The 12,790-nt window shown below is 41.7% G+C and overlaps 1 protein-coding gene across 1 annotated transcript; it reads left to right on the top strand.

Moving 5' to 3' along the window:
* Positions 1–3,825: 3,825 nt before the first annotated feature.
* LOC4351259 (probable phytol kinase 2, chloroplastic) lies at positions 3,826–5,611 on the top strand. The gene is made up of 6 exons (XM_015763325.2): positions 3,826–3,965; positions 4,210–4,277; positions 4,400–4,534; positions 4,700–4,815; positions 4,941–5,055; positions 5,138–5,611. Exons 1-6 carry the CDS (start codon positions 3,855–3,857, stop codon positions 5,406–5,408), a joined length of 816 nt encoding a protein of 271 aa, XP_015618811.1. The 5' UTR covers positions 3,826–3,854; the 3' UTR covers positions 5,409–5,611.
* The last annotated feature ends 7,179 nt before the right edge of the window (positions 5,612–12,790 follow it).

Raw genomic sequence — 12,790 nt, 5'->3', positions numbered from 1 at the left:
GGAGACTAGCTCCAAGTTTTCCCTCGTCATTGCAAACTTCGGAGGATGTGGAACTAATCCTCCCTTCCGCCTCCATGCCCTCTCGCTGCCAATTCAAGCTTCTCCATCCGCCGTGAGCAAAGACAGGGGCAGAACTAGCCCTCCCTGCAGCCTTGTCAATATCAAGCACTAGCCTCATGCCGCCTAGTGTATGCTCCCTCAGTGTCAACGCAACCATCACCGCCATGTCATCATAGTAGGATACCACATCTATAGAGTTATCGTAGCTTATCTCGCCAAAAGTCTGCATCACTACACCATGGTCACATCCCATGCAAACCATCACACTGCCCCACCGTCCTTGTTGCAGAACCTCAACTCCGTCAAGCCGCCGAAGCTTAATTATCTCACCGGAAACCGTCACTGCCACGCTGTCATCGCTATGAGCCACAACCTCCGTTGAGCTGCCTTAGCTTATCTCATCGGAGAGCCGCCACAAACGTTGTCATCGACCACAAACTCCACCATGTTGCTATCATAGGTTGTCTTGTTACAACCACGCCGCCTTCACCGCGGACCTCCATCACCGCTGTGCTCAACTTTGCTCCTAGTGCGATGCCAAGCTGACTAGCCAACATTGCCACCCACCACCTTTGCCAACATCAGCGCCATCACCGTCATCGCCACCTAGGCCTGTGGCACCACCGCAAACCCTTCAGCCCTAAGAACACCCCCACTGCCGTTGTGCGCTGCAGCCCACCGGCGTGCTGACTGGCCTCCGTCTTCCACCATCACTGCCGTGCCTCCCACCTCCATGATCGACATCGACCCCACCTAGTGGCGGACCTAGAAAAATTGCACTGGGTGTGCCCATTCTAGCGATCACTCCACCATATATTTTTTAAAAAGATAACACCCAATTCCGATGGAAGAGTTTTGGCAGATTTTGGTTGGATTTTTCAAAATTCTATTCAAATGTGGTCCATAATTCATGAAAAATCCATAAAATTCAGAAAAATCAATCCCATGTCCTAATCTATCTAGCTGTTCTTTTTCCCCCATTGTTTCTCTTCATCTAATCTTTCCTCTTCCACTGATTTGATTTCTTGACGATTATAAGATCTCCAAACAAACCGTGATCATTGTTATGTTCTATTTTCTGAGAGGATTCCATTTTTATGTCCTTTGATTGCATACTACATCCTAGTAGCAAAGGGGCCCAACTCCATTCCTGGCACGATGCCCTTCTAGCATAGGGGTCAACGATGCCATTCGTCTCCACCGCTGTGTTGATGCGAAAAACACACACTGGCCTGGAAGATCTGCTTAACTTCAGTGCAGGTCCAAAATCTTGCTTTTAGGTTCGTGAGCGTGCCAGTTGATTTGATCCTGCAATCAACAAGAAAGAAAGACGAGAAAACCGCGGTTAAATCCATAAACGATAGCCGTTGCCGATGACATATCATTTATCTTCGAGCCGATGTCATATTGGAATCGATCAGCAGTTATAGGTAAATAAGATAAGACTGAATCTATTCGATCGGCTGTAGATATTAACGACATATAATCCTTCTAACGATGTATAATTAAACTAAGTGATTGGGATAGACCGGTCACCATGCCGAGATAGTATAAATCACTTAGGTCGAAGTATACATTAACACAAATGTTATAAATGTTTATAGCATAGCCGATCAGATAGATCTAGCGTGTATCGGCTAATACTCCGATGCTACTCTATATTAAGATATTAAAATAGGAAGAATATATCAAACAAGAAGCCTAGTATACTTTAGTGCGATAAGATCTTAATATAAAGGGCAGATTTAGCATATCAATCAAGCATATAAGATATAAAGTAGCTAAATCAGGTAAGATCGGCTGAAACCCCGATGCTATCTCTTTCGATGATCATAAAGCAAGCCATATATCATAATTATGAATATTACTTAATAGATCGAACTCAACCGATGCAGTATTAAGCATAAAGACAAGTATAAGATCTAGGCAAGATGATGAAATCCTCTAAGAGATGGTAGATACACGATATAATCTAGATTAATAACAATACATAACCCTATCAGTCACTTCCTAATGGTAAGAACCAGCCGATAAAAAATTATATAGTGCAACTAACAAAGATTGCAACGTGTATATGATAACTCGACGAATTACATAAACAGGATTAAAGTGTCATAAAGATGGAAGCATTAACCCCGAGAACGCAAGCCGCCATGACAAGCTTACCTCTAGTTGAAGATCGAATCGATGCAGCTCAACCCGAAAGTAAGAACTCGTCGAAATAGAACGAAAGTAAAAAGGGTGGCGATGCGCCGAGATTGTATTGAACTGAGAGGCCTCTCTATTTAGTCTTAATTGGAGACACCACATACATCAGAGAAAGACTACACATCTATATAGACATGCATGTCTTCTTTGCTATTATGCATGCATGTCTTTTTTCCCTTCTTATAAAATTTTCTCTCAAATTACTTATCCGATCTACAATAATCCAATTACACCATTATGTTCGTTACAATTAAATCATTACAACAAGATCTTACATTATTATATTATGATGAAAAAATATTTATGTTTGTAAATGACATTTATTATATACGTAAGTTACTTTTATCATATATAACAATTACTTTTCGATTTGATTAAATTACTTCTTATACATTCATAATGCTCTAAGTTGATTATTTTTATTATTGTTTTTAGTCAATTCTATAATTTGTGGACTTTAATTTAATTTTTAGATAGACCATATTTTTCTCTCTACGACGAATTTGCTTTTAATATTGTAACAATTTACTTCCATTTTATGCTAAATTACTTTATGATTTATTTAAATTACTTTTAGATTTTATTGAATTTACTTTCATAAATGCATTTACTTAAAAATCTTTTCTACACTTTACTTGTGAATTTACTCTACATAGTTTCTTATTTCAACTCAGTCATAATGTAATTATTTCTAATGCTATAGAGAGTTACTTCTAGTTCATTGCTAAGTTACTTCTGCAATTTAAATAAATTACTTTTAAATTAATAAAATGTTTGAATATATTCAACATAGATCTTGTTTAGTCACATATTTTATGTAGAGTACAATGATGCAAATAGATTTTGAAAATAATACTCCCTCCGTTTCATAATATAAGTGATTTTTGAGCGATGTGACACATCATAGTACAATGTATCTGGACAGACTCTCCGTCCAGATGCATTGTACTAGATTGTGTCACATCTCTCTAAAATCCCTTATATTATGGGATGGAGGGAATATGTGATTTAAAAGATATAAGTCATTAAATAGATTAAAAAAAGACATGCACCATAAGCTAAAGGAGAATTATATATGGAATAGAGTGGTCTTCGGTTAGAACTAAAGCACTACAATGCACTACCTAGTGACGTCCATTTTCTATAGAATCTCTCAAGAAGTCTTAAAAGAATCACACAAGTAGGTAATATATAAATAAACAACTCTACAAAGTTGCATGAACAAACTCGACTTTATTAATGGAATATAAAATTAACAAATCATTAAAAATACACTATTCCTCTTTTTTTTTCTCATATGTTTCTCAATTTTATATCTCAACCAATTTTAAAAATAATCTCACGAAATGCTAAGGTAGTATTAGACAAGCATACAAAGTTCTTAAAAATAAACTCAACTTTATTTTGTGAAATATAAGAATATAGAAACATATGAGAAGCGTGATGAATATTATATCATCGTCAGCTAGCGGTACTAGTACAGCAGTGTCCGGATCCAATCTTGCACAATCCAAGGAAGGTCAACTACAAGTAAATGAAATTGAGTTTGTGGCGGCCAAGGCGGTAAGAGAAGCATTGATTCACCCATGGAGAGTCAGGTGCTCCGGGACGCCGGCGCCGCCGTGCTCACCGGAGCCACCGCGCTCGCCGTGCTTCGCTTCTGGGAAGAGGTCGGCAACCGCGCCCTCTTGGACCAGGTCACCTCACCTCTTCTTCCTTCACCTACTGTTCACTTCAGCTCTCTGTAGCATGATATGACAAGTGTGTTTAGATCCCTATTAGCTGCCGGCAATTTTCCAAAAGTACACCATTAATTTGTTGGCTAATTGAGGTGTTTGTGTCAGATCCAGTGTTAGTCACATCACATATAATACTGCAGCAAATTGTGTTTCGTATTTGCTGATTCTTAACTGGGAGTATCTCCTTGCCGTCCATCTTCAGAAACTTTGCAGGAAACTCGTGCACATTACTGTTGGCTTAGTATACTTCCTCATGTGGCCTTTGTTCAGGTAAACCAGATCGATCGAGTTCCAGACCAACAATATACTAGCAGTATCTTTAATTTTGTCATAGTCATAGTCATACCAAGTGTGTTTCTGCCTTCCTGACAACGTACTCTTCCTGATTGCAGTGCGGATGATGTCTATGCTCCATTTCTTGCTTCCATTGTCATTGCATTCAACATCATAAAGGTTACCTTGATTGGACTTGGTATTGTCAAAGATGATGGTGTCATTAACTCCATGACCAGGAACGGAGACCCTAGGTACTCATTTCATTTCCCTCACAATACTGCAAAAAAAAGGAGCTTTTTTTTTAGACATACAGATTTTCTCTTCATTGCAAAGCATCATAGTTGCATCAAAGTTCTGTTCGTGTACCTAATTCACTAATGGAATAACCGTTTCCATCCTTTTCCTTTTGTTTCCAGAGAGCTTCTTAAAGGACCACTGTACTACGCTTGTGCTATGACTCTCGCTACTGTTATTTTCTGGAGGACATCTCCCATTTCAATCGCTGTGATTTGCAACTTGTGTGCCGGAGACGGTATGGCCTTAGCTTGAAGTTGAAATTTTCTGCTGATACTCTTCTATCGATTTTGGGCTGCTCTTTTCATTCATCAAGTGAAAAGTTTCAGACATCAACCGAATTCTCTGCGTTGCTTCTTTCAGGTGTAGCTGACATAGCTGGAAGGCAGTTAGGCCGTATAAAGCTTCCTTACAACCCTGACAAATCTTACGCTGGATCCATTGCAATGTTCTTAGCTGGTTTCCTTGCATCAATCCTGTAAGCAACAAGCTATTTAATAGCAACATTTCTACTGAAGTCTTGGTAGCTGTTAATCTGAAACTACTGGAGTATTTGCCAGGTACATGTGCTACTTCCACCTCTTCGGATTTGTCGAGGAGAGCTGGACCATGGTGATTGCCTTTGGCGTGACATCGCTTTCTGCTGCAATTGTGGAGTCGCTCCCTATCAGCACACGCTTGGACGACAATCTGACTGTGCCACTCGCCTCTGTCCTCATTGGTGTCCTTGTTTTCTATTATATTGGGGCCAGAAACCTGTGCTGCATGAGCGCTGACAGCAGCGATATTTCTGCACTTGTTCAGAATCAGATGTTCTTGGGCAGGTTCTAGTGAGTAGCCGCCTTGCAGAGCTCAAAAACAACCGACTTACTAAAATCAGATTCGATTAGATGTAACAACGATGGATACAGGCTGCAAGAATCATAATTTTGTGATTGTATCTTGTGATCAAGGAAAACAAAAAGTATCTGACTGTCTGATATTAGTAAAGCAAAACTCGAGGAGAGGAAAAACACACCAGATAGCAATCTTCACTTTCAGGTCCAAACTGAATGTCTATTCTGTATGGTGGTTGTGTGCAAGCTGCCAGCCCCTTTTTTCCCCCTTAAAACAGACTTCCTGTTGGAAATTTGGTCATAATTCGGCATATTTTAATCCAAAATATTAAGACAATAAACATGACATTTGTAATTTGAGTAGATCTAGTGACAGTGCTAGATGTGTACAACATGAGCATGCTTAATATAGAATAAGCATCAACATAGATAAGAGAACGCAATAATATTGCGACAGACAGTTGTAGGAAACGAAGAACGAATGGTAATAGTGAAACGTTATACCCCGAGAATGGCCCTCCGCTGGAGTTTGAGGCAGTATTGTCTTCTCCTTGTCTCCGGTGTTGTTGTTGTCACCGGTTGTCGACATGTTGGTGAAGATGATGCAGGGCAGTCGCACTTGAAGCGCTACCTAAAAACTTGATCGCCCGCCTACCCGTGCAGGTTCTCAAGCGGACGGAGTTTCGGAGGCACCTGCTCGTTCCGATCACCCGTGCGCGCGGGATGAACAGAACCGGGGAAACAGAGAGACAGCGCAGGAACAGAAGGAGAGTATCACCAAGGAACAATAGTAGGAGGAAGACACACACTTTGAGAGCCTCTGCCTTGCATTATATGTAGAGAGAGAGAGATCTCCATTACCACACAAATAAATCTCATTTGTTGTGAAGGTTACCACAAAATAAATCTCATTTGTTGTGAAGGTTACCACATAATGAATCTTTCATTTGTTGTGAAGGTTACAACAAATAAATCTCTCATTTGTTGTGGATGTTACAACACAATGAATCTCTCATTTGTTGTGGAGGTTACAACACAATGAATCTCTCATTTGTTGTGGAGGTTACAACACAATGAATTTTTAATGGTGACTTTATTCTCGTCTGTTACAAACGGAAGAGCAGCAGGCAGGCTCGACTCGGTCGGCCGCCTCGCCTCGCTACGCCCACGGCCGAGGCCGACTCGGCATGCGCGCATGCGTGTGGCAGTCCAACCATCACCTCAACCGGTCAACAGGGAATCTCTAATATCACCCTATTTAAGTTGAGGTTCTTCCATCTAAATTTTCAAGGCAGTATTATTCTCTCTAACATTACTTGTGGGCTCTTGAGATTTTAATTGAATTAAATTGGGCCTAGCCCATTTATTCCAACAATTCCCACCAAATTTCATGGCTCACAAGAAATGTTCTCAAAACTGAACCTGTTAGTTATACCAGTGTTTCGATGGAGACTGTTAAGTTGAACTTCCACCTTAGAAAAGAGCTACACCAGATCACAACTGAACAATGGACTATGCCTTGAATTATCAGTCTTGTGTGATTCAGGTTTCACTCAAACCCTTAACTGGTACTGGGCTGTCGTTTGCATCCCCTCTGTTTGGAGCGTATAAGTCATACTCCTGGCCTTTTCATGAGTATCTAGAGATCACCCAGATCTCATAGACTGTGACTAGCAGTTGGACTCATATAGGTGTGTTCCTTTTAAGATGTTCTGCAGGCCAACATCTCTGCTTTATAAAAAACCACTCGGATCACATTAAGGTGTATACCATCCTACCATACAGATTAGAAGAGAAGTGCATCATGAAGATAGGCTCATTTTAGGGTCTCTTCTCTCAGCTACACAATAGTTTGTTTCGCCATCCAAATTCACGGGATCTCCGATCACAATGGACAGGTTTCCACTATTGTGCAACTCTAAGTGGGTCTCAAGCCCATCTCCCTCAATGCACAGTCTATCACATTACGTGGTAGCCCCTTGGTAAACTGATCTGCCAGATTTTTAGCCGTCTCGACATAGTCCAATGCTATCACTCCGGAGTTTTTCTGCTTTCTGACAGACTTCAGTCTTCTTTTAACATGCCTGGATGACTTCATGTTGTCCTTCGAACTGTTCACTTTAATAATCACTGTTTGATTATCATAGTTCATCAGGATTGCTGGAACTGGTTTTTTAAGCACCGGCAAGTCCATCAGGAGCTCACGAAGCCATTCGGCCTCAACTGTGGCAGTATCTAAAGCTGTGAGTTCTGCTTCTATTGTTGACCTCGTTAAGATGGTCTACTTGCAATACTTCTAGGAAACAACGCCCCCTCCAAGTGTGAACACATACCCACTTGTGGCCTTTATCTCATCAGCATCAGATATCCAATTTGAATCACTATAGCCCTCCAGCACTTTTGGGTACCCGGCGTAGTGAATTTCATAGCTCATTGTCCCTTTTAGATAGCGTATTACTCTTTCAAGAGCATGCCAATGATCATCTCCCGGATTTGAAAAAAACCGGCTCAACTTGCTCACAGCAAATGAGATGTCAGGCCTCGTTGCACTAGCTAAGTACATCAATGAACCAATGATCTGAGAGTATCTCAATTGATCCCTTGCTATTCTTCGGTTTTTCCTTAATAGCACACTGGGATCATAAGGAGTAGGAGCAGCTTTGCAGTCACTATAACCAAAGCGACTCAAGACCTTGTCCACATAGTGAGATTGCACAAGTGTAATCCCACCCTCATCTCCTCTCAGTAGTTTAATGTTAAGAATAACACCACCCACTCCCAAATCCTTCATTTCAATGCTTTTGGACAGAAAGTCCTTGACCTCCTCAATCACATTGAGCCTGGTCCCAAAGATCAATATGTCATCGACATATAAACACAAGATCACTCCCTCTCCCCCACCATAGCGATAGTACACACATTTGTCAGCTTCGTTCACAACAAAGCCAGCAGATGTAAGTTTATTATCAAACTTCTCATGCCATTGCTTAGGCGCTTGTTTGAGACCATACAAGGACTTCAACAGCTTGCACACCATTCCCTTCTGACCTTCTAGTACATACCCATCTAGTTGATCCATATAGATCTCCTCCTCCAACTCTTCATTGAGGAAAGCTGTCTTAACATCCATCTGATGGACGAGTAGACCATGAGAGGCTGCCAGAGCGAGTAGTACTCGAATCGTGGTCAAGCGAGCAACCGGTGAATAAGTGTCGAAAAAGTCCTCGCCTTCTTTTTGGGTATAACCCTTGGCCACAAGCCTTGCCTTGTACTTTTCAATTGTACCATCAGGCCTAAGCTTTTTCTTGAAAACCCATTTGCATCCTACAGGCTTGCACCCATATGGACGCTCGACGACTTCCCAAGTACCATTAGACATAATTGAGTCCATCTCACTGCGTACCGCTTCCTTCCAATAGTCAGCATCAGGAGATGAATATGCCTCTTCAATGGTTCTTGGAGTATCATCCATAAGATATACAATGTAGTCATCTCCAAAAGACTTTGCAGTCCTTTGTCTCTTACTCTTTCGAGTTGCTACAATGTTATCCTCCTTAGGATTTTCCTCAAGCGTTTGATCAATATGTTCTATCGGCATAAAGTGCTCAGGGGATAAAATAGGTTCTTGACTAGAAGTACTAGGTGCATTTTTCATAGGAAATTCATTCTCAAAAAAGTGGCATCTCTGGACTCAGTAATTGTACCAACACACATGTCGGGTACTCCAGAATTTACTATTAAGAACCTATATCCCACACTGTGGATAGCATAACCAAGGATCACACAATCTACGGTCTTTGGTACAAGTTTACGCTTTTTGGCTATAGGTATATTTACCTTGGCCAAACAGCCCCATGTGCGCAGGTGAGAGAGATTTAATTTCTTCTTTTCCCATTCCTCGAATGGTGTTACTTCCTTATGCTTAGTAGGAATTCTATTCAGGACATGACACGCAGTCAATATTGCCTCACCCCACCATTCCTTGGAAAGTCCTGCAGTGTCTAATATGGCATTCACCATCTCAGTTAGAGTGCGGTTCTTTCTTTCGGCTACCCCGTTTGACTGGGGTGAATAGGGAGGCGTCCTCTAATGAATAATTTCATACTCTTCGCAGAAAGAAATAAACTTATTGGAAAAATACTCTCCACCCCTATCAGACCTCAACCGTTTGATTTTCCTTTCCAGTTGGTTTTCTACCTCAGCCTTATAGATCTTGAAGTAATGTAATGCTTCATCCTTTGTTTTCAATAGGTACACATAGCAGAATCTAGTGCAATCATCTATCAGTGTCATGAAATATTTCTTTCCCCCTTTAGTGAACACGCCGTTCATTTCGCACAGATCGGAATGAACAAGTTCTAGTGGTGCCAAATTCCTCGCCTCAGATGCCTTGTGAGGCTTGCGAGGTTGTTTCGATTGAACATAAGTATGGCACTTAGAGCCTTTGACTAAAGTGAATTTTGGAATTAAACTTATGTTGGCTAAGCGTGTCATACAACCAAAATTCACATGACAGAGTCGTGAATGTCACACATTAGACTCATCATCATCATTGCTTACATGGTTCACAACTTTATTACACATATCATCCAAGGAAAAGCGGAACAAGCCTCCGCTGTCATAACCTTTTCCAATAAACGTTCCATATTTAGATACAACACATTTATTGGATTCAAACACAAGTCTAAAACCATCTCTACACAATAGAGAGCCGCTAACTAGATTCTTCTTTATTGAAGGGACATGCTGCACGTTCTTCAGCTGCACGATTTTTCCCGAAATAAACTTCAGATCGACCGTACCAACACCATGAACAGCCGCAAGCGATCCGTTTCCCATCAACAAGGAGGAACCTCTCCCGACCTGATAAGAAGAAAACAGGGAAATGTCGACACACACATGAATATTAGCACCAGTATCAACCCACCAATCAGGTGAGTGACAGACAGAGAGAACTGTAGGTAAAAATTTACCATACCTCGATGTTCCTCCGCCCTCACTAATAACCATGTTTGTAGACTTCTTGTCCTTGCACTCAGGACAATCCTTGGCCCAATGCCCAGACTTGCCATACACAAAGCAACCTCCTTTTGCCTTTCCCTTGCCTTTCTTCTTAAAATTGGTTGTAGCCTTGGGTTTGACGTCAGGTTTGACTTTCTTGTTGTTGTTGTGGGATGCGTGAGGGTTCTTCTTCTGCACCAAATTGGCGCTAGAACCTCCCTCGATCTTTTTGCCCCGGTTGTCCTTTGCCCTCGCCTTCTCCTCAACACCCAAAGAGCCAATAAGATCAGTAACACTGAACTCTTGCCTCTTGTGTTTTAGAGAAGTAGCAAAGTCCGTCCAAGAAGGTGGCAATTTGGCAATAATGCCACCTGCCACAAACTTGTCAGGCAACTCACAGTTGTTGTTCTCAAGTTCCTTTGCCAACATCTGAATCTCATGAGCCTGTTCCACTACAGAACGACCATCGACCATCTTGTAGTCATAGAACTGCTCCATGACATACAGCTCGCTGCTGGCATCGGAAACCCCGAACTTGGCCTCAAAAGCATCCCACATGTCCTTCCTTGAAGGCATGTGCATATACACGTCCACAATATTGTCGGCGAGCACACTGATCAATGCTCCACGGAACAAGCAATCCGCAGCCTCGAACTTAGCCTCCTCCTCAGGTGAGAGAGGCAGTTCACTTGGTTTGCCCCGTGAGACAAAGAAACAATGCACCGCCGTCAACCACAAAAGTGCACGTGCTTTCCATCTTTTATAATTTGAACCATCGAAAGCATGTGGTTTTAGGGATGCAGCAAAGCCAACTACCGAAAAAGACCTATCAAGTTTTTGGATTGTTGGAAATTTGGTCATAATTCGGCATATTTTAATCCAAAATATTAAGACAATAAACATGACATTTGTAATTTGAGTAGATCTAGTGACAGTGCTAGATGTGTACAACATGAGCATGCTTAATATAGAATAAGCATCAACATAGATAAGAGAACGCAATAATATTGCGACAGACAGTTGTAGGAAACGAAGAACGAACGGTAATAGTGAAACGTTATACCCCGAGAATGGCCCTCCGCTGGAGTTTGAGGCAGTATTGCCTTGTCCTTGTCTCCAGTGTTGTTGTTGTCACCGGTTGTCGACATGTTGGTGAACATGATGCAGAGCAGTCGCACTTGAAGCGCAACCCAAAAACTTGATCGCCCGCCTACCCGTGCAGGTTCTCAAGCGGACGGAGTTTCGGAGGCACCTGCTCGTTCCGATCACCCGTGCGCGCGGGATGAACAGAACCGGGGAAACAGAGAGACAGCGCAGGAACAGAAGGAGAGTATCGCCAAGGAACAATAGTAGGAGGAAGACACACACTTTGAGAGCCTCTGCCTTGCGTTATATGTAGAGAGAGAAAGATCTCCATTACCACACAAATAAATCTCATTTGTTGTGAAGGTTACTACAAAATAAATCTCATTTGTTGTGAAGGTTACCACATAATGAATCTTTCATTTGTTGTGAAGGTTACAACAAATAAATCTCTCATTTGTTGTGGATGTTACAACACAATGAATCTCTCATTTGTTGTGGAGGTTACAACACAATGAATCTCTCATTTGTTGCGGAGGTTACAACACAATGAATTTCATTTGTTAATGGTGACTTTATTCTCGTCTGTTACAAAACGGAAGAGCAGCAGGCAGGCTCGACTCGGTCTGCCGCCTCGCCTCGCTACGCCCACGGCCGAGGCCGACTCGGCATGCGCGCATGCGTGTGGCAGTCCAACCATCACCTCAACCGGTCAACAGGGAATATCTAATATCACCCTATTTAAGTTGAGGTTCTTCCACCTAAATTTTTAAGGCAGTATTATTCTCTCTAACATTACTTGTGGGCTCTTGAGATTTTAATTGAATTAAATTGGGCCTAGCCCATTTATTCCAACACTTCCATTCCATGGAGATTACAGGCCTGAAAACAATGCCAATAAAATTAAGATGTGAACCTCCAGATTCCTAAAAATATGCCAAAAAGAAAATCAATACTTTTGGTGAGTGCACTGGTGTGTTATTAGCTTATTAGTATTTTAGTTTTTGGGCTTGTTTGAGGGAGATTAAGATTCTGAGAAGCAGCTGGGTTTCCCAGCTTCTGGCTTCTACTTCATTTTATGGATTCTACAACTACAACTTCTTAGAATCTAGACCAGAAGCTAGACTGTTTAGGGGAGCTTCTGATTCTGGGAGAAGCTGCAGCAGTTAGAAGCTCCCCCAAACGGATCTAGGTTCTCTACAGTGCAGCAGAGAATAACTGTAGCTACAGTATTCTGAGACTGCTACGGTGAATCAATGCACCGAACAGCGCTTCAGTACTGTAGCAAAGTGC

The sequence above is a fragment of the Oryza sativa genome, chromosome 12, assembly GCF_034140825.1.
Source record: "Oryza sativa Japonica Group chromosome 12, ASM3414082v1".
Classification (NCBI taxonomy): domain Eukaryota; kingdom Viridiplantae; phylum Streptophyta; class Magnoliopsida; order Poales; family Poaceae; genus Oryza; species Oryza sativa.
This window is presented reverse-complemented; position numbering and strand designations above follow the sequence as displayed.